This window comes from Panthera tigris, chromosome D4, assembly GCF_018350195.1.
Source record: "Panthera tigris isolate Pti1 chromosome D4, P.tigris_Pti1_mat1.1, whole genome shotgun sequence".
Taxonomy (NCBI): domain Eukaryota; kingdom Metazoa; phylum Chordata; class Mammalia; order Carnivora; family Felidae; genus Panthera; species Panthera tigris.
Window position 1 is genome coordinate 12,668,141 of NC_056672.1, and position 22,858 is coordinate 12,690,998.

General features: G+C 36.8%; 1 protein-coding gene across 3 annotated transcripts in view; it reads left to right on the forward strand.

Moving 5' to 3' along the window:
• Nucleotides 1–22,858, forward strand: part of SMC5 (structural maintenance of chromosomes 5) — a 95,485-nt gene that overhangs the window by 24,706 nt on the left and 47,921 nt on the right. For all 3 annotated transcript variants that reach the window (XM_042965309.1, XM_042965310.1, XM_042965313.1), the window contains 4 exons: nt 861–995; nt 2,693–2,833; nt 4,191–4,352; nt 5,350–5,421. In XM_042965309.1, the coding sequence (XP_042821243.1) occupies nt 861–995; nt 2,693–2,833; nt 4,191–4,352; nt 5,350–5,421 (510 nt within the window). The remainder of the gene's footprint in view (nt 1–860; nt 996–2,692; nt 2,834–4,190; nt 4,353–5,349; nt 5,422–22,858) is intronic.

Below are 22,858 nucleotides of genomic sequence, written 5' to 3' on the forward strand. Positions count from 1 at the left end.
TCACTGTTCTTTGTAAAAGATAGCATCTCATCTCCTATTATGATCTTATTGTAGTGATTTGAAGTGATAAGAAGTTGAAAGTCTCAATTGCAGAATATTGTAAAGGGTATCAAGTTGTATTGTTTTGAAGTAGAGTAACTTGGATGACCATGTGCTTACACTTTGTAGTCTCTTAAAATTTTGTTAATAAATAACTTCTTAATCGTGTTTTTGTATAAATACATCAAGTATACTTGATACACTAAAACTCTTAAATCGGTTATGTGTGCCTTCTAAAACTTTGTCATATTTTAAATTTTAGTAAAAATATCCTGAAAATGCACATTAGATGTTAAATGTTGAAGTGAATGTTATTACATCTTTGAGTGCTGTCTAGTGTCTGAATCATAGTTCATATTTTCCATTCGGAAACAATGATTTGATTACATATGTCCAAATTAAATACAGATTTAAAATTTGAAAGCATTGTTAGCTGGTGTCTGATATGAAGGAGATGTTTGAAATGTCTTTTTTCTTAACTTCTAACATTCCAACTGATGAGTGGTAGATAATGATCATTTCAATCCAGGGGACTGTTTTTTCTTTTATTCCCAAGCTATTTATTATGTGTATATAAACACTTTGCCTTAGAAATATTGGCATAGAAATTTTTAAAAGGTTCTCAGAAAGATGAGAGTTCATACCCTAAGTTTATATTTATCATTTTAAAGAATAGTGTATGCGGGACATTTATATTGGCACATCTTATAATTTTTTTCTTTTCAAAGTTTCATCTTGACAGGTGCGATCATTGAATGATACATGTTTTGAAGATATTTATAAGTGATAATAGTTGTTGATATTTAAATTTTGTGCTCTAGGATAAAGTTGGAGAATTTGCTAAACTGAGTAAAATTGAACTCCTTGAAGCTACTGAGAAGTCCATTGGACCTCCAGAAATGCACAGATACCACTGTGAACTCAAAAACTTCAGGGAGAAAGAAAAACAACTAGAGGTATTTATAAATAGACAACTCATTTCTATTATTCCTCACTGATTTTTGTCTTTCATAATGTGGGAGAGTGAATAGGAGCTCCGATTCATTGAGTGACTTCATTTATTTGTGATTTTTTTTCTCACGTAGGATTTTATTGCTAACATTAAACTAGGTGACAAAAAGTGAGAAATGGATTTGATCATGGAAAGTTTGAAAAATCTGACTACCATTTCATCAAACACATGTTACGAATTAAATTTCTAAAGAACCAATCATATTATTTTAAAGTATGTTTTTACCTCTCAGGAAGTTTCAATATTATTCTTTTACTCATTTAGCATTTCTTTAACATCTGCCATGAGTCAGGACCCAAAAGGCTTTGGGGGAGTACAGCAGATACCCTGTAGCTTTTGACACAGTGTCTCTTTTGAACCATTTCTATATTTTTTCAGTTGCAGGAGGTAGGTTAGACTTTATGAGTCCTTTTATAGAATACCCTTTTAAAAGGTGTTTTGTGTAATGAATCATTCTCCATGTCCCAGCCACTAAAATAAATCCAGTATATTTTTGTAATCAGACACCTTATAAACAAATGCTTTCTCTTACACCGTAACTGCCCATACTTAATAATATGCATATTGTTGTAATTTAATATTTATTATACTTAATCAGACTGAATGACCCAAGGAGTAGTAATTATTTTATATTGCTCTAGATACTTATTAAGTCTTTTTACCTTTGCCCCCATGGACCAGTCTCATACATTAGTTGCCCCACCCTCCCCTTCATGCTTTTAGTTACTGCCATTTCATTTACCTGCGGTCACTCGCAGTCTAGAAGCAGATGATCCTCCTGACATATTGTCACAAGTACAGCAATAATCTGACATTACATCACAGTGCCTCTGTCGGTCACCTCACTTCACGTGGCATTTTATCACTCATGTCAGTCATCACAAGCAGAAGGGTGACAACAGTCCAGTATTTTGAGAGAGACCACATCCACATGACTTTTATTACAGCATATTGTTACAGTTATTCTGCCATGTTATTGTCAGTCTCTGTGTCTCATTTATAAATTAAGCTTTATCATAGGTATGCATGTATAGGGAAAACCAGGTATGTAGGGTTTGGTACTATTGTGGTTTCGGGCATCATCTAGTGGTTTGGAGCTGTATTCCCCACAGATAGGGGAGGGACCACTGTACTCCATCTGAAACACTCACCGAGACCGCTGCCATCCTCTGAAAGAACGCAAGCATGTATTGTACTAGGTTCTGAGTACATCTTTGCGCTTGTGAACTCGCAGTCTGAAAGCCAGATCTTACCTTCCTTCGTCTCATTTCTTAGTCCTTAAGTCATGAGTGTTCATAACATACAAATCTTAATATACTACTTTTCACGTTCCAGCTTTTGTTGAACTTGCACTTACAGTAAGTACATCACTTGTGCCCTTGAGGCGAGTGGGGCAGATACCTGTCTTCTCTTTAGGCAGGAAGACTCTAGGCTCAGGTGTGGCAGGGCTTCCTCACAGTTGCCCGACTAATAAATTGTAGAGCCTAGACCAGAACTCACGCATGCATGTTAGTTTTACACAGTTCTTAAGAACTCCTGTGAAATTCTTTATTGTGAAATTTTGCTAGCATTGTCTTTCATTATTAAAAGATTTGACCTGTTGTCTTCTCAGTTAAGCGATTTGTTACATATTTGTTTTAGACCTCGTGCAAAGAGAAAACTGAATATCTAGAGAAAATGATTCAGAGGAATGAAAGATATAAACAAGATGTGGAGAGATTCTATGAACGTAAGCGACATTTAGATTTGATCGAGATGCTTGAAGCGAAAAGACCATGGGTGGTAAGTCTTAATTATCAGAGGCAAAAATAGTGATTCTTTTTACTGGCAGAAAAGCTATGAAGAAGGCACTAATTGCTCTGTATTCAGATTAGGTGTTTTTGTTCATTTTTGCCTTAAAAATCATCATAAAGTTTGTCTCTGTGGTATGATGTAGCTGTATACTTGTATAACGGGTAACAGTTGATTGTGCTCTTTATTTTTCTGGATACGAGTCCTCAACAGGTAGTTTTGTTTTATAAAATGTAATGATCTAAAAATGTTTACACATATAAAAATTAACTCTTGGAGTGTCCTTAGGTCGCTGAGAATTCACTTGGCGTATACTACTGATACTGACTTTTGGTCTGGAAGGAGCTGCACGCTATGTGCTGTGATTCTCTACTCCTGCTTCATAAGCTTATTGATGCTGCTGTTTTCTTCCTAATCACCCTATGATGAATAGTGTCCCAGGCCATAGTTTGGACTCAAGAGTCAGTTCTCTCAGTGCATTTCTTTTTGATGGGCGGAACAGATTGAGGAAGTTTCATAATGTTTGTTCCAGGCTTAGGATGGAAATAATTGTTAATAGAATGGAAAAATGAGTGGCTGTATTTGTGGCCTTTCTCCCCCCACCTCATCACCCTCTCCTGTCCCACGATCCCATTATTCTTAAACTTTTTCCTTTCTTTAGCTTGTTTTGATTACATTTTCCTATGTCCATTATTAGTCTTAAACCTACTTTATGTTTCTCCTTTAAAGTCTTTTGGTTAATCCTTTTCTTTCTAAGATTGATTTCAATCTTTTTTCGTTTTTTAAAAATTTACTCACATGTTTATAATCTTTTCTTCCTCCCGTTCATTCTTACTCTGTGCTCCCTTAGTACTCCACTTACTTTTGTTATTTTTTAGCAAATATTTATTAATTCCTGTGACATGACAAGCCTCATTTTTACCTGCATGCTGCTTTTTGTTCTCCTTTTGACCCATTTTCCTTGTTTTTTTTTCATTTTTACTTTTCATAATTGAATTTCTTTTGTTTATTTGTAAGTTCTGATATCCTTCCTCTATTGAGAGACGAGAGGAAACCCTTATTTTAGTAGCAATTAGTGTGTAAGTTTCAGAACCCGGAAGGGATGGAAGTTGGAGTCTGACCTCGTAATAGAGACAAGTACTAAGAGAGTGTCAAGCTTCTTTATATGTCGTTGGAATTCACTATATCTGACGTTGTTTCTTATGGCAAACTTTATACTTGTGGACCTGCCAAAAGGATATCAAAAGGGTTTTTTCATAGATTTGGTTTTTCCTGCACCTTGATTTTAGTATATGACTTAGTTTAAGCTAGTAGTGCATTAACTTCTGTTTTTTGAATTAATTGCAAGGAATATGAAAATGTCCGTCAGGAGTATGAAGAAGTAAAGCTAGCTCGAGACCGAGTGAAGGAAGAGGTCAGAAAACTTAAAGAAGGGCAGATCCCTATGACACGTCGAATTGAAGAAATTGAGAGGCAGCGTCACAGTTTGGAGGCTCGAATCAAAGAGAAGGTACTTCTGTGGCTCATTTTTGGATTTTCTGTGTTTTATTTTAGCAAATACAAGAGCTCTTTTGCCATCTTTTAAGATATTTTGTAGATGGACTTGTAGCTTTCATCGTTTACATTCTCTGACTGAATTCGGCCACCACAGGGTTCTTAGGGTCTAATCGCCACATTTGGACAATTGCTACTTTATGGAAATTCCAAGATACAAAAGGGAAAACTGAAATGTGATTGTTTTAATTATAAGAGGATTCAGAGTCGTGTTCCTAGAAACATTGAACTCCTTTTGTGAGCGTATTGTAGAAAACCTTGTGTGTCTTAGAATACATAGTATTCTATGTATTCTATGCCATATTCTGTGGCATATGGAATATACTATTTTTTAAAAAATGTATTTAAAACATTTAAACCTAAGGGGTGCTTGAGTGGCTCAGTTGGTTAAGCAACTGACTCTTGGTTTGCCTGAGGTCATGATCTTGGGGTTTCTGAGCCGGTGCAGAACCTGCTTAGGATTCTCTCTTCCTTTCTTTCTGCCCCTCCCACGCACACACACGCATTCTCTCTCTTTCGCGCGCGCTCTCTCTCTCTCTCTCAAAACAAATAAACTAAACATTTTAAACCTAAATTAAAAATTTTTATGGTCATGGCTGTTAACTTTAGGGAGATTTTGGAATCAGATGTTAAGAATGGTTTAAACTGTGGGCTCCTGCTGTCCTAATAGGATTATTTTTAGGATCAGATGAAATAACATGAGATAATAAATGTGAAGAAATAAAGAAAACATATGTATGCATATTGCTACAGCTGTTGTTAATATCAATAGGAATAACCTTTTATAGATTTGCAGGTAACTTAGTATTTTTGGTGATGATTATGAATTTGGTTTGAAAGAAATCATGAAAAAGCATTGTGGGTTAATTTAATATTTTGATGGCTGGGCCACATAATTTGCTTGCTTGAGATTTTAACTAAATTCCCCTCCTCCTTCTGGTTCAATCTTACAGGCAACAGATATTAAAGAGACATCTCAAAAATGCAAACAAAAGCAAGATATTATAGAAAGGAAAGATAAACAGGTAAGATTTTGTATTGACATTTTTATTATGCTAATTTACCCTAACTTTTTTGTGTTCGGGTCTGGATTATGGGACAACTTTTTGTTTGGGAGTTGTTTAAAGTTTTCTTCATTCTCTGCCTCTTAATCTGTGAGGGATACTAAGATCTGGAAGTAGAGAAGTTGCACAGAGGGTAATTAGGAAAAATTCTCAAAACTACTTATCAATAAGCATTATGATCTTTGTAACTGGGTGGCTATAGTTTTTTAATGGTAGAATTGGATTTAGTTATCTCAGTAGCAGAAATTAAATTTTAAGAGATTCTGTTTATGTTAACATAGGACATTACAAAGCTAATGCAGATTCTTTGTGCACAGGTGTGGGGCTTGATGCCAGAATTATTTTAGGATGACTATGCAAGAAGACGGGCTTTTTAGCTAAGAGATCCCCAGCTATATGTGGGGTTTTGTTCTTCAGAACCATTGAGAAACTAAAATGTGAATTACCTCTCTTAGGGAAAGGTGTATAACCTGAAGCATTCCTGGCAGTTGAAGCATTATGTTAATCTTCCAGTTTTCAGCCTCACCCTTTTTTCTGTGCCTTCATCTTCAAAGCCCAGGCAGGCACCTCTCATTTAATTTCTCCAGAGAATAAACCTCACATTTCCATGGCAGAAGCTAGGCCGTCCGTGTCAGGTGCTCAGGTTGTCTGTACGGATGGGGTGCAGGAGGTAGGGCAGGGCAGTCCTTTTGTACTTGCCATCTCCTAGTTGTTGAGAGTCTCTGGGATTTGTATTTTGGTTTTTGTTTTGGAAGAGTCGTCTTTTCCGTGTCCTTTCATGCCTTTTACCCTGTGGCTCTTAGACTAACTAAGCTGCTAAATTAGTTGTCCCTGTGCTGTCTCTCCTTTTCTGAATGTTATTGAAATCCCCCAATTGCTGGTGTCTCCTCCCTTGTTCCCTCTATCCTTGTGGGAGTGAACCCTTTTTTTTTAGAGTTTAGAAGGGAAAAGGCATAAAGATTTCATCTTTAAAACCCTGAACAGGAATACAGGTTGATAAGTTGTGTAATTAAACCATCCTTATGTTTCTGTCACACATCTTACTTGGTATTTTAATATATTGCTGGATTCAACTAGAAAATCTTGTATTTAGGATTTTTCGCACCATGTGAGATTGGCCTAAAATTTTCTTTTGTTTCATCCTTAACTGGTTTTTCAGTGTTATGCTGACTTCTTAAATAGTTTAACGCTCCTTGGACCAATATTGTCTTTTTTTTCCCTAATGTATTTGTTAGGGCTTGACATTTTTATAAGTTATTTCATTTTTAACTTTTATTAACTTTTAATAAATAACATTTTAGGGTATAAATACTTTTCTCGTTATCACTTGGTTGTATCTCCTATGTGTTGATAAGTGCATTTCTTGCTTTTCCCTTTAAGATTTTATATTTTCAGTTTAATATTTTCATTCATTTAAGGTTATATAGGAGTTCATACTGTTTTAATGTCTATGAATATGTAATTTCAAAACCTTAATGTAGAATTCTAATTCTGTTCCTTGATGGTTAATAAATGTCGACTTAATTGTAGATATTTTGAGATCTCTTTGGACTTGTATATTTGGTTTTATACATGTTCTATATATATATTCAAAAAGAATGTGTATTCAGTCTTTAGGTGTGGAGTTTTATATGTGTGTGTGTATATATATTTATATGTATGTATGAATATACTTACATATGTGTTAGAACAGATTTACCATGCTTATATTATGCAGATGTTCTACATACTTTCTTACCTACCTGATTTATCCATTTTTAAAGTGAAATACTTTCTGTGAGTGTAGATATGTCTATTTTGCCTCAAAATTATATTAGTTTTTGCTTCCTAGATTTTAAAACTATGGTGTTTTGTTACTTCTGCATCATGTTTTGATTTATTTGATCTGGTATGAGTAGTATATACTGGGTTTTGTTTTGTAGTTTTTGTTAATTTCGTGTGTTGACACTTTTTCATACAGTAAGGGAGTTGAACCAGTTCCATTTACTGTTGTTTTCTACTTACTATGCTTTTTGTTTGATTTCTCCTGCTTCCCTTCCTACTTTCTGTTGCTGTTGATAAAGGTTTTCTTACTCCATTTTTCCCCTAAAGTTATATATTCTAAGCCTATTCTACTGATTACTTTCAAAGTTTAAATAACATGTTTTTCATAGTTATCAGCATTTGTATTCTTCCATTTAATTAAGATACTTTCTCTTCCTCCACTCCATGTCTGTACTCAGAAATTTTACTTGTCAGTTATTTAAAATGTTATTTTTTACCATCTGTGGTTATTTAGACTTAATATGTTTTATTGGCTTTTTCGATCATAGTACTTATATCATCCTTCTGCCTCTTAGGAGGTGGTTTTTTTGTTGTTTTTTTTCTTGCTGGATATTTTCTGTGGGTGTTTTAGAAATACGCTTTGGGTGATGAACTTTCTGAGGCCTTATGTGTTGGAAACTACATCTTTTGCACTCATTCTAGAATATTAATATTGATGAATCAAATTCTAAATTCTAAATTGTTTTTTCTTAACACTTTGACAATCTTTCCTGTGTGTCCCACGAGGTCCAGTATTGTTCCTGAGAAACAGCAGATTTAAGAGATAGGCCCTTGAAGAAAAAAGAAGGGAAATTAAATTTGATTCTAAATGCTGTGAGAAACTCAGAGGGTGTTGGAGGTTTTTAAGCCAGAGAGAAACAGTATTTCATATATTTTTTAATAACATCCAGGATTGCCTTATGGAGAATGGATCATGTGGGACAAAAAAGTAGAGGGTTCAGTTATGAGGCTGCCGAGGTAGGCTAGGCACATGAGAACGGTGGCTTCCCCTCACGTGGTAGCAGTTGACAAGCTAATTTAGAAAACTGAACCACAAAATTTGCTGAGGGAGTAGATAGAAGGATTGAATTGTGGAGGAATCAAGGATCACATCTAACATTTTCACTTCACAATTGGATGGATAGTTGTTCCTTGTACTGAAATGAGGATTGCAAAGAGGGGGGAAATGAAGAGTTCTGTTTGACTATAGAAAGTTTCATCCTTTTACTTTAAACCTATTTGTGTCTTCAAATCTAAAATGTGTTTCCTAGGGCACCTGGGTGGCTTAGTCGGTTAAGCATCCAACTTCGGCTCAGGTCATGATATTACTGTTCGTGGGTTTGAGCCCCACGTTGGGCTCTGTGCTAACAGCTCGGAGCCTGGAGCCTGCTTTGGATTCTGTGTCTCCCTTTCTCTCTGCCCCTCCCCTGCTCACACTCTGTCTCTCTCTGTCTCTCTTTCTCTCTCCCTCAAAAATAAATGTTGAAAAAAAAATTAAAATGTATTTCTGGTGGATCACACCTTTTCCTTTGTCTAATTGAAATAAATATTAACATACAGTGTTATGCTGGTTTCGGGTGTACCACATACTGATTCAACAGTTCTGTGTATTACTCCTTGCTTATCGTAAGTGTAGTCATCACCTATCATCATATGATGTTATTCCAATATTATTGACTGTTTCCTTATGTTCTTTTCATCTCTGTGGTTTATTTTATAACTGGAGGTTTTTATCTCCTTAATCCCCTTTACTTCACCCATCACCCCACTCACTCCCTTTTGGCAACCACCAGTTTGTTTTTTGTACTTAAGAGTCTTTGTTCATTTGTGTGTTTTTTAAATTCCATATATAAGTGAAATCATATGGCATTTGTCTTTGACTTATTTCACTTAGCATAATGCCTCTAAGTCCATTTATGTTGTTGCAAATGGAAAGATCTCATTCTTTTTTATGGCTAAGTAATATTCTGGTGTGTGTGTGTGTGTGTGTGTGTGTGTGTGTGTGTGTGTGTTCTTTATCCATTCATTTACGGATGGACACTTAGGTTGCTTCCATATTTTGCCTGTTGTAAATAATGCTACGGTAAACGTAGGGGTGCATATATATTTTCAAACTGGTGTTTTCGTTTTCTTTGGGTAGTGGAATTACTGGGTCTTACAGCATTTCTGTTTTTTATTTTTAAGTTTTCAGGGAACCTGTATACTGTTGTCCACAGTGACAAATGGTCGGCACCATTTTATATTCCTACCAGCAGAACACAATGGTTACATCCTTGCCAACGCTTGTTAATTGCCTTTTTGATACTAACCTTTCTGACTGGTGCTAAGTGTTCACTCATTGTGGTTTTGATTTGCATTTCCCCAATGATGAGAGATGTTGAGCACCTTTTTATTTATCTTTTGGCCATCTGTATGTCTGCTTTGGGAAAATGTCTGTTCAGGTTCTCTGCCCATGTGTTAATCAGGTTGGTTGTTTTTTTTGTAGTTTTTTTTGGTGTTGAGTTGCATAAGATCTTTATATATTGGATATTAACTTCTTATCAGATTGGGTATTAACCTTGTATTGCATGCAAACATCTTTTTGTTCACTAGATTGCCTTTTTGTTTTGTTGATAGTTTCCTTCACTGTGCAAAAGCTTTTCATTTTGGTATACTAGTAGTTGTATTTGGTATACCATTAGGCCCCAATATTTATTTTTGCTTTTGTTTTCCCTTGCCTGAGGAGACATAGCCATAAATACCTTGCTGAGGACAATGTCAAAAAAATTACTGCCTATGCTGTCTTCTAGGAGTTTTATGGTTTCAGGTCTTATATTTAGGGAATTTAATCCATTTTAGTTAATTTTTGTGTATGGTGTAAGGAAGCAGCCCAGTTTCATTCTTTTACACGTAGCTGTTGAGTTTTATCAACAGCATTTATTGAAAAGACTGTCTTGTCTTTATTGTATATTCTTTCCTCCTTTGTTGTAGATTGACTATATGGGTGTGGGTTTATTTCCAGGCTCTGTGTTCTGTTCCACTGATCAGTGTGCCTGTTTTTTTGGACTGGTACCGTACTGTTTTGATCACTATAGCTTTGTAGTATATCCTAAAATTTGGGATTGAGATACTTCCAGCTTTGCTTTCTTTCAAATTTTCTTTGGCTATTCAAGATCTTTTATGTTTCCATCCAAAGTTTAGGATTATTCTAATTCTGTGGAAAAATGCTCTTGGTATTTTCATAGGGATTGCATTGAATCTGTAGATTGTTTTGGACAACAGAACAATTTAATGATACTAATTCTTCCATTCCATGAGCATGGTCTGTCTTTCATTTGTGTCACCTTTGGTTTCTTTTATCAGTGTGTTATAGTTTTCAGAGTGTATGTCTTTCACCTCCTTGGTTAAATTTATTCCTCGGTATTTTATATTTTGGGGGTGCAGTTATAAATAGGATCATTTTCTTAATTTCTCTTTTTGCCCTTATATTAATAGTGTATGGAAATGCAACAGATTTCTTTATATTAATTTTGTATTCTGCGTCTTTACTGAATTCACTTATCAGTTCTAACAGTTTTTTGGTGGAGGCGTTAGAGTTTTCTGTATGTTAGTGTCACGCCATCTGCAGATAGTGACAATTTTTACTTCTTTTACCAGTTTGGATGTCTTTTATTTTTCTTGTTTGGTTGTTGCAGCTACAACTTCCAGTATTATGTTGAATAAAAGTGGTGATAGTGGATGTTCTTTTCTTGTTCTTGATCTTAAAGGAAAAGCTTTCAGTTCTTCATCGAGTGTGATGTTAGATATGGGTTTTTCGTAGATAGTCTTTATTATGTTATGTTTCTCTTTAAACATGAATGGATGTTGTATTTTGTCACATGTGTTTTTCTGCATATATTGAGATGGTGGTAGGATTTTTATACCAGAGTATCACATTGATTGATTTGCGAATATCGAACCACCTTGCATCCATGGAATAACTTCTACTTGGTCATGGTGAATGATCCTTTTAATGTGCTGTCGAATTTGGATTGCTAATACTGTACTTTGTTGAGGATTTTGCATCTGTATTCATCAGATACTGGCCTGTAGTTTTTTGGTTGGTTGGTTGGTTGGTTGGTTGGTAGTATCTTTGGTTTTGGTATTAGCGAAATGCTGGCCTCATAGAATGAATTTGGAAGTTTTATTTTCTGTTCCAATTTTTGGAATAGTTTGAGAATAGGTATTAACTCTTTAAATGTGTAGTAGATTTCACCTGTGAAGCCATCTGGTCCTGGCCTTGTTTGCTGAGAGATTTTTGAGTAGTGATTCAATTTCATTACTAGTGTTTGGTCTGTTTGAATTTTCTGTTTCTTCCTGATTTTGGGAAGTTATAGGTTTCTAGGGATTTATCCATTCCTCCTAGGTTGTCCTATTTGTTGGCCTACAATTTTTCATAATATTTTCTTATTTATATTTCTGTGGTGTCCATTATTTCTTTTCCTTCACTTGAGATTTTGTTTGAGTCCTCCCTTTTTTTTTTCTTGATGCGTTCAGCTAAAGGTTTATCGATTTTGTTTAATCTTTTCAAAGAACCAGGTCTTGGTTTCTTTTATCTTTTTTTATCTTTCTATATTTCATTTGTTTCTACTTTCATCTTTATTATTTTCTTCCTTTTACTAGCTTTGGGTTTGCTTTGTTCTTTTTCTAGCTTCTTGCAGTGTAAGGTTAGGTTGTTTGAGATTTCCTTGTGGAGATAGGCCCGGAATCACTATGAAATTCCCTCTTAGAACTGCTTTTACTGCGTCCCAAAGATTTTGGCCCATTGTGTTTTCATTTTCTTTTGCCTCTGTGTATTTTTTTATTTCCTTGATTTCTTGGTTGACCCGTTCATTGTTAAGTAACATTTTGTTTAGCTTCCATGTGCTTATGTTCTTTCCAGATTTTTCTTGTAATTGATTTCTAACTTTATACCATTGTAATCAGAAAAGGTGCTTGATATGATATGATTTCAGTCTTCTTAATTATTGAGACTTTGTGGCCCAATGTGATCTATTCTGGAGAATGTTCTGTGTGCACTTGAAAAGAATGTGTATTCTGTTTTTGGATGGAATGTATTGTATGTATCTGTTAGATCCATCTAATCTAAGTGTTGATCAAAGCTACTGTTTCTTGGTTGATTTTTTTTTTTTTTTTTTTGTCTGGATGATCTTATCCATTGATGAGGTGTTAAAGTCCTCTACTATTAATTTCTCACTTTGTCTGTTAATCTTTACTTTATGTATTTAGTTGCTCCTTTGTTGGTTACATAGTTATTTACAGTTGTTATATCTTCTTGCTGGACTGATCTCTTTATCAGTGTGTAGTGCTGTAGTTCTTTGTCTCTTGCTTTAGTATTTGTTTTAATGTCTGTTTTGTCTGATACACACACTGCGACCCTTGCTTTTTGTTGTTCTGCTTTATTTGCATGGAATATCTTTTTCCATCCCTTCACTTTGGTCTGTAGGTGTCTTGATGTCTGAGGTGAGTCTCTTAAAAGCAGCATATACATGGGTTTTTTTTTTTTTTTAAATCCATTTAGTCATCCTTTGTCTTTTGACTGGAGTGCTTAATCCATTTACATTTGAAGTAATTATTGACAGGTATGTACTTATTGTTGTTTTGTTTATATTGTTTTCTGGTTCTTTTTGTAGTTCTGTTCATTTCTTCTCTTGCTCTTATATTATGGTTGAAATTTTTGTTTAGTGTTATGCTTGTATTCCTTTCTGTGTTTTTTTGTGTATCTATTTTATTTTTTATTTAAAAAAATTTTTTTTAACGTTTTATTTATTTTTGAGACAGAGAGAGACAGAGCATGAACAGGGGAGGGTCAGAGAGAGGGAGACACAGAATCTGAAACAGGCTCCAGGCTCTGAGCTGTCAGCACAGAGCCCGATGTGGGGCTCGAACTCACGGACCGCGAGATCATGACCTGAGCCAAAGTCGGCCGCTTAACCGACTGAGCCACCCAGGCGCCCCTTTTGTGTATCTATTTTAGGTTTTTGATTTGTGGATACCACTGAGTTCATATATAGCATCATATGTGTGTAGCAGTCTATTTTAAGTTAGTGGTTCCTTAAATTCAGACACATTCTAAAATCACATTTTTGCTCCCCCTTTCACATTTTATGTATATGATACTGTACTTTACATCTTTTTATTTGGGTATCCCTTGACTAATTTTTGTAAGTGTAATTGATTTTACTACTTTTGTATTTTAACTTCCATACTGACTTTATAAGTGATTAATCTACCTTTTAGTAGATGTTTGCTTTTACCTATGAGACTTTTTTCGTTTCGTCATTTTCTTCTAGTTATGGCCTTTTCTCACAACTTAAAGAGCTCCTGTTAAGTTTAGTGAGAACTCTATTAACTTTTGTTTGTGTGAAAAACTCTTTTCTCTCTCCTCCTATTCTAAATGATAACTTTGCTGGGTAGAGTATTCTTGGTTGTGAGTTTTTTCTTATCGGCACTTTGAATATATCACTGACCCTCCCTTTTGGCAGGCAGAGTTTCTGCTGAAAAATCACCTGATAGCCTTAGGAGGTTTCTCTTGTATTTAACTTTTCTCTTGCTCCTCTAAAAATTTTCTCTTTATCATTACTTTTTGGCATTTTAATTATTATGTATCTTGGTGTGGTCCTCCTGGGATTTATCTTGTTAGGGGCTGTCAGTGGTTCCTAGACTTGGATGTTTTTCCTTCCCCAGATTAGGAAATTTTTTAGCTGGTATTTTTTAAAATAAGTTTTCTGCCCCCTTTTTTCTCTCTTCTCTTCTCTCTCTCTCTCTCTTTTTAATGTTTACTTATTTTTGAGAGAGAGACAGAGACTGAGCATAAGTGAGGGAGGGGCAGAGAGAGAGGGAGACACAGAATCTGAAGCAGGCTTCAGGCTCCGAGCTGTCAGCACAGAGCCCACGTGGGTCTCAAACCCACAGAACACAAGATGATGACCTGAGCCAAAGTCAGACACCCAACCGACTGAGCCACCCAGCCGCCCCACTCTCTCTTCTCTTTCTGGGATCCCTATAATGTGAATGTTATTATGCTTAATGATGTTGCTGAGTTCCCTTAACCTAGCCGCATTTATATATTATTTTTTCTTTTTGATATTCAGCTTGATTGCTTTCCATTACCCTACCAGATCATTGATACATCCTCTAATCTGTTGATTCCTTTAGTATATTTTTTATTTTAGTTATTAAATTCTTCTACTCTGTCATATTTTCTTTGTTGAAGTTCTCATTGAGATCATCTGTTTTCTGAAGTCCCAATTTTTGTTACCTTTGTTTTGAGGGTTTTTTTTTTTTAAGTTATTTATTTTGAGAGAGAGAGAGAAAGACAGACATGAGCAGGGGAGGGGCAGAGAGAGAGGGAGAGAGAGAATCCTAAGTAGACTCCATGCTGTCGGTGCAGAGCCCAGTGCCTGGCTCGATCTCATGAACCATGAGACCTGAGCCAAAAAAACCTAGAGTCTGGCATTTAACCAGCTGAGTCACCCAGGTGCCCCTAAATTCTTTATTAGGCATGTTGTTTATCTCCTTTGCATTTAGCTTTGTGAATTTTGTCTTGTTCTTTCATTTGGGACATACCACTATCTCATTTTGTTTTTTGTTTCTATGTATTAAGTAGGTCAGCTGCATCTCCTAGTCTTGAAAGTCATGGCCTTGTGTAGAAGGTGGTCCTGTGGTACCCTATAGCGTAATCGCCCACTGGTCTCCAGAATTTGGTGTTCCAGGAGTGCCCTCTGTGTGGGCTGTGTATGCCCTGCTCTTGTGACTGAGCCTCTCTCACCTCTGGCCTTGCTGGCTGCAGTGACCCCAAATATTTGGTGTGGGTGCACTAGGCGGGGTTTGGTCCCTGCCCTGAGGCCTGAGGTTGCCTCAGGCTTGCTGGTGGGCAGGACTTGCCAGCAGCCTAGGTGTCTACAGTTAGCCTCGATTCCATACTTGCAGGAGCGTCAAAGGCCATAACTGGCTCCCTGCACAGCCAGCTAAGAGTCTGGGCTTCTGGAACTGCGGATGTGCAGGTGTGTGGGGTTATGTCCCCCCCAGGGCAGGAGTCACTTTGGAGTGGCACCACTAACTGCTGGGGCTGTCCGCAGCATATGGTGGGTTAGGAGCAGTGGTTTGGGTGGGCTGGCCCCAGGAGACTGCTCGGGCGGAGCATGTGATGCTAGCAAGGTAGATGGAGTGTTAGTGCCGGCAGACAAGCTACCTAAACGGAGGGAATGGAAGGGCAGCGTCATCTGCGGCATCGCCAGCACTTTTGTTCCTGCAGAGATCTCCTGAAGATCCCTGCCCCTTCGGTACACATTCTAAGATTGGTCAGTAAATTCCCTTGTCTTACACCCCAGGTACTTCTCAAACTGCTGCTTCTGTACTGTCCTGAGCAGAGTTTTTTTTTTGTTATGCTGGCTCTTTAAGGGCACAGGCTGAATTTCCTCTTGCCCTCTGGCTCTTTCAGAGTTAAATTCTGCTGATTTTTTTTTTTTTTTTTTTTTTTTTTTTTTTTTTACACACACGCAAATTGGAGAGGGGCAGAAAGAGAGGGAGACAGAATCAGACGCAGGCTCTAGGCTCTGAGCTGTCAGCGCAGAGTCCAACGTGGGGCTCAAACCCACGAACTGTTTGATCATGAGCCAAAGTCGGACGCTTAACCGACTGAGCCACCCAGGCGCCCCAAATTCTGCTGATTTTTAAAGCCACATGTTACCGTCTTCCCAGTGCCAGGATTGGCTGGTGTGGAGTCTGATCCTCTCACTTCTCTGTGCTTGTAGGGTCCTTGCCATTTGTGGTTATTCCCTCCAGGGCTTTACTTCCCAGAAGTGTCTCTGCCCTTACTCTCTTTTTTTTTTTTTTTTTTTTCCTTTAATGTTTGTTGATTTTTGAGAGAGAGAGAGAACTTGCAAATGCACACGAGTGGGGGAGGGGCAGAGAGCCAGGGAGACAGAGGATCTGAAGCGGGCTCCATGCTGACAGCAGAGAGCCCAACGAGAGGGCTCAAACTCCATGAACTGTGAGATCATGACCTGAGCCAAAGTTGGACGCTTAGCCAACTAAGCCACCCAGGTGTCCCCTTCCCATCATTTTCTCTGTGGCCTCCTCTTTTCAGTTGACTGTGGAAGATGTGTTTTGCTAGTCTTTCAGATTGCTTTCAGGGTTAGTTTCATAGATGTTACTGTTACCTTGATGTGTCTTTGGGACAAAATGAGCTCAAGATCCTCCTACCTAGCCATCTTCTGTATCCATTTTGCCTCTTCCTGCCTTTAATTGGGAGTGTTTAATCCATTTGATGTAATTACTGGCAAGGCAGCATTTTTGCTAATTTGTTTCCAGTGTATCTTAGGACTTTTTTGTTCCTCTAGTTCTCCATTACTACTTTATGTTAATAAGCATTTTCTGTTGTACCATTTAAATTCACTTCTTTACCATGTATTTTTTGAGCTATTTTCTTTGTGGCTGCCTTTAGGATAACAGTATCTTAATTTATAGTAATCTAATTTATATTAATACCAACTTAATTTCAGTAGTGTGCAAAACTTTGCCCCTATACATAGCTCCATTCCATTCTCCCTCCTTTGTGCTGTTACTGTCCTACAAATTGTACTTTAATTAGTATAAGCCTGTTAGCACAGTTTGTAATTATTTCTTCATGCAGTTTTGTTTTTGTAATGATGTTTGATTCTCTGACACGAGCCGTGTCCTACATTCAATTCAGTTTGGATACTAACTACCTGGAATTAGAGCAGACTCTATAAGCTAAGGGCTTGGTCCCATAGGACAGCCTTTGCTTCATATATTAGTCTCAAGGACCCAGGACCCAGGGCAAGATAAAAGATAAATCAGTCCTGGTACTGATAAAAAAGATACAGTTGGTCTTACTCCCTAGTTCCTGGTTTGGAGTTCTTAACATCCTTGAAATTGCCTGAGTGACAGGAGTATCTTTTGTTATTGATACCTGCACTTCTGCTGGACTTGACTACAAGTGCAGGGATTCCCACGGTCCCCCTTTAGGTTCTACATTCATTACAGTGACTCACAGAGCCCAGGAAAATGTTACACCTAACAATTCCCTTTTTTTTGTTTTTTGGGTTTTTTTTTTATTTTTTGGGTTTTTTTTAATTTTTTAATTTTTAAAAAATTTTTTAATTTTTATTTTTTAATTAAAAAATTTTTTTAAATGTTTATTTACTTATGAGAGAGGAAGAGAGACCGAGCGAGTGAGCCAGGGAGGGGCCGAGAGGGAGACAGAATCCGAAGCAGGTTCCAGGCTCCGAGCTGTCAGTACAGAGCCTGACGTGGGCTCAAACTCTTGAACCGTGAGATCGTGACCTGAGCTGAAGTCGGACACTTAACTGTTTGAGCCACCCTGGTGCCCCAAGAATTTTAAATTTTTAATTAATCTCTACACCCAGTGTGGGACTTGAACTCAAAACCCTGAGATCAGGAGTCTCATGCTCTATCAGTTGAACCAACCAAGGTGCCCTAACAACTGCTGGTTGATTATAAAGGATACAACTCAGTAACAGCCAGATGGAAGAGATGCGTAGGACAAGATATGGGGGTGGGGTGTTCAGAGCTTTCGTTCACCTCTACTAGGTGCTTTGTCTTCCCGGCATATTGACCTCTTCACCAACCCAGAAGCTCCAGAACTTTGTCGTTTTTATTGACATTTTATTATGAGTTTTTATTGACGTTTTATTATGTAGGCATAATTGAATAAATTATTGGCCATTGGTAAATGAACTCCATCTCCAGTTCTTTTCTCCTCCAGGAGGTCAGGGCATGGGGCTGAAAGTTCCAGCCCTCTGATCTTGTGGTTGATTCTTCGGACAACCAGTCCCCATTCTGAAGCGATCTCGGGGCCCTTCCAAGAATCATCTTATTGGCATAAAATCAAGCATGTTCAGACGTGCTCAGTATCAATAACAAAAGATACTCCTGTCACTCAGGCAATTTCAAGGATGTTAAGAACTCCAAACCAGGAACTAGGGAGTAAGACCAACTGTATCTTTTTTATCAGTACCAGGACTGATTTATCTTTTAAATCAGAAAAGAGAAAAAAAGTTACAAACAACAGATACATTTTAACTATTTTGTATATTAATTATGTAGTTACCTTTACTGGTGCTCTTTGTTTCTTTGTATAGATTCACGTTGCTGTCTACTGTCCTTTCATCTTGGCATGAAAGACTGACTTTAGGATTTCTTGTAGGGCAGGTGTGCTAGTGATGAATTATCCCGGTTCCCATTTATCTAGCAATGTCTTAAATTATTCTTTGTTTTTGAAGGATAGTTTTACTGGATACAGAATTCTTGTTTTTTTTTCCTCCCAGCGCTTTGAGTATGACATCCTGTTGCCCTCTAGCCTCCTTGGTTTCTGATGAGGAAGGAGTCAGCTGTTAATCTTCTTGGGGATCCCTTGTACTTGATGAGTTACTTTTATCTTGCTTTCAACGTTTTGTCTTTTAGCAGTTAACAATGATGTTTTTCACTTTATCCTACTGGGAAGTTATTTAGCTTTTTGGATATGCAGATTAATGTTTTAGATCAAAGTTGGGAAGTTTGGGGTTTTTAATTTCCTCAGGTAGTCATTCTGCCTGTTTTTTGTTCTCTCCTGAGATTCCTATTCTGCGTATTTCGATCTACATGATGGTACACTTTGATACACATTTTATTCATTTGTTTTCTTTTCATCAAACTGGATAATCTCAAGTGACTGATGTTCAGTTTCCCTTTGTTTTGCTTATTCAGATCTGCTTTTAGCTCCACTAGTGATTTTTTTATTTCAGTTACTGTACTTTTCAACTCCACAGTTTCTAGTTGGCTCTTTTTTATACTTGATTCCTCTATTAATCCTCTATTCATTGAGACATTATTTGCTTGTCTTTAGTAATCTAGACATGGTTTTCTTTAGTTCATTGAAAACATTTTTAAAATAGTTGTTGTAAAGTCTTTACTTTGTAAGTCTATTTCTGGACTTCCTCGGGGATATTTTCTATTGACTGCTAATTTTCTGGTGTATGACCTATATTTTGTTTTTGTTGAAACTGGCAGTTTAAATAGCATGATGTGGCAACTGAAATCATTTGTCCTTCCCTCCCCAGGCTTTTGTTGCTGTTTGTTGATGATGTTTTTGTTGCTGTTGCTTTAGTTACTTTCCTAACTGATGCTTTGAAATTTGTAGTTTTTGTTGTGCATGACAACGGAAGTCTGTGCTGAGTTAGTATACTGGGCAGATATTTCCTTAAATGATTGCAACCACTCTGTCTCCCAGTCTTTGTTGATTGAGTGTCTCCTCATGCATGTTGGGTCACACCTTCAACACATAGCAGGGCAGTGTTTTTACTTTCCACCAAGATTCAGTAAATGCTCCCTGGGTTGTTGCAAACTTTGGTTAATATCCAGTGCTAGTTTACAGCTCTGTTTTGGGTTTCACTTCCTACTTGCACATAGCCTCAAGGTGAGACATTCTTTGTGTGCACAGAGCCTCTGTGAGAGCTTAGGATCTCCTCCAGTCTTTCTGGAGAATGTGTACCATCCTAGGCATGCGCACTGTCCTACTCATATAGCCTTCTAGATTCTCAGGAGCTTCCAGAGTCTGCTATGGGTGTCCTCTCCAGCTTTTTAAGTTTTTTTGGTTAGCTTTGCCACAACTGTTATTCGTCAGGAAACAACTGTGGTGTTAAAACACTGGCCACTGATTGTCTTTGACAAATGCCTTCAGGGGAAAGACTTCCAGCTGTGGTGGAGTCACATCAAAAAAAGACAACCTTTGCAAGTAAGGTTTTCGAGTAAGTGCCGACGGATCAGATAATGGCACTTATCTGAGAATGAGAGCTTGAAAACTTTCTAACCTTGTTCTGACCTCTACAGTGGCCATTAAGTAGCTGATTTGATTTCACTGTGATTGTGGGCAGTTGATTTTCAGGGCTGCCAGCGAACTGGAAGGGAATAGGACATGTTTAAACTCCCACACATCTTGGGGCACCTGGGTGGCTCAGTCGGGTAAGCGTCCGACTTCAGCTCAGGTCATGATCTCAGGGTTTGTGAGTTGGAGCCCCACACCGGGCTCTGCGCTGACAACTCGAGGCCTGGGGCCTGCTTCGGATTCTGTGTCTCCCTCTCTCTCTCTTTCTCGCTTTCTCAAAATAAACATTAAAAAAATTTTTTTTTAATCCCATACATCTTGCTGTTTTTACCAAGATTCAGGCATTTTTCTTGAATAAACAGTCTCCAGGTTATTATAAGCCTTTGATTAAATTCCAGAATTTCAAAAAAGTTAATTTTGACAACTTTTGTCAGTGCTTTCATTGCTTTTTTGGAGGAGAGGATTTTCAGTTTGATTTTGCCATTCCTGATGATTTCGAAATCTTTTCTGTATCTATAAAAAAATGTTGCTGGGATTTTAATAGGAATTGCATTAAACGTGTATATCAGTTTGGGGAGAATTGAAACCTTTACTTTATTGGGTCTTCCAGTCTTTCAACATGGTATGTCTCCATCTATTTAGATCTTTTATTTCTTCAGTGACCACTGTGTAGTTTTCAGCATGCAAGTTCTCTGTGTTTTGTGAGATTACACCTAAGTATTTTTTTCTCTCCCTTTCTGTTTTTAAAAAATAGAGTCCCTGGGATTTTCTGCATAGGCAATCATGTCATCTACACATGGAGACAGTTTTTTTTGTTTTTTTTTTTTTTCTGATTTGTATGCCTTTTAATTCCTTTCTTGCCTTACTGCACTGGCTAGAACTTCCCGCATTGTGTTGAATAAGAACGGCAAGAGTGGACATCCTTACCTCATTCGTGATCTTAAGAGGAAAGCAGTTTGTTTTTTATCATTAAGTGTATTGTTACTGTAGGTTTTTTTTATAGATTTTTTTAATCAAGTTTGGTAATTTTCACTCTATTCCTATGTTTCTGGGAGTGTTTATCATTGAGTGTTGGATTTTGTTATTTTTGTTAAGTGCTTTTTTTTTTTTTTTTGGCATTTGTTGATATGATAGTGTTCATGTTCACCTTTAGCATTGCATTACCTTGACCTTGATTTTTTTTTTTTATCATCAAATCAACCTTACATCCATGAAAATCCTTCTTGGTTGTGGTATATAATTTTATAATTGTTGAATTCTGTTGACTAACAGTTAAAGGATTTTTGTGTCTGTGAGGGATATTGCTCTGTAGTTTTCTTTTTGTACCATCTGTTCTTGGTGTCAGAATACTAACTAGCTTTATAAGATAAATTTGGAAGTGTTTCACCTCTTCTGTTTTTGTTTTTTGTTTTTTTTGTTTTTTTTTTTTTTTTTTTATAGAAGAGACCGAAGAATTGGTGTTAATTCTTTAAACATTCTGAATAATTCTCAAATGACACTATCTGGGTCTTTAAGATTTTGGCGGAGGGAGGGGGGTTAAAATTATGAATTAAATTTAATTAAGAGCTATTCAAATAATCTATTTCATATTTAATGAGTTGTGGTAGTTAGTGTTTTTTGAGGGATTGATCTGTTGTGTCTAAGTTGTCAAATTTGTGCAGAGTTTTTTACTATCCTTTTGATGCCTGTAGTGATACAGTCATACTCCTATTTCATTTCTGATATTGGTAATTTGTGTCTTCTTTTTGGGGAGGAAAGGCAATCTTGCTAGAAGTTTATTAATTTTATTGGTTTTTGCAAAGAACCAGCTCTTTGCTTCATAGATTTTGTTGTTCTCTTTTTAATTATATTGACGTCTGTTCATATCCTAATTATTTCCTCTTTTCTGCTTGATGTGGGTTTATTTTGCTGTTTTTCCGGGTTCTTGAGGTGAAATCTCAAGATTACTGATTTGAGACTTTTGTGTATGGACTTAATGCTATAAACTTGCCTCTCGTCACTGCTTTAGATGTGTCCACAAATTTTGATACTTTGTATTATTATTTTTGTTTAGTTTGATGTACTTTTTCACTTTTCTTGAGACCACAATTTATTCACCTATTGATGGACATTAAGATTGTTTCTGGTTTGGGGCTATTACCAGTAAAGCTGCCATGAGTATTCTTGTGCAAGTTTTTGTATAAAATATATGCTTTAATTTTCTTTGGTAGTTTCCTAAGAGTAGAATATCATAGGTATATATTTTACTTTTGAAGGAATTAACAACATGTTTTCCAAAATGATTGTAATTTATTGTAGTTGTCATTGATAAAAGTTGACTTTTGATGGCTTGGAATTTTTAAAACATGGTCCTTCACCATAAGTAATTAGAGAGACACTGCTTGAAATGGCCTCCTTTAGATGTAGGTAGCTACAAGGACTGTCCTTGTACAAGATAAAATGGAGTGAGTATAGATGGAGATACAGTGATGGGTTTTAAAGCAGGAATTTTAACTATGCTGTTAATGAAGTGTGAGACAAGGTCATCAGCTGAGTGAGCAGAGGGCCTGCAGCAATAAAGGATTGAGGAAGGTGGAAGACAAGATGTGAAGTCCCTTGAGAATGAGCACACATTGATCAGAGAAATGTGATAGGTGTGTCTGGTAGTTTTGAGTTTGTATTTAAGTTTTGTGGCCATCAATTCAAAGTGAGACGCCTTTTTGGAGAGTTTCTTCAATTAGTTCAGCC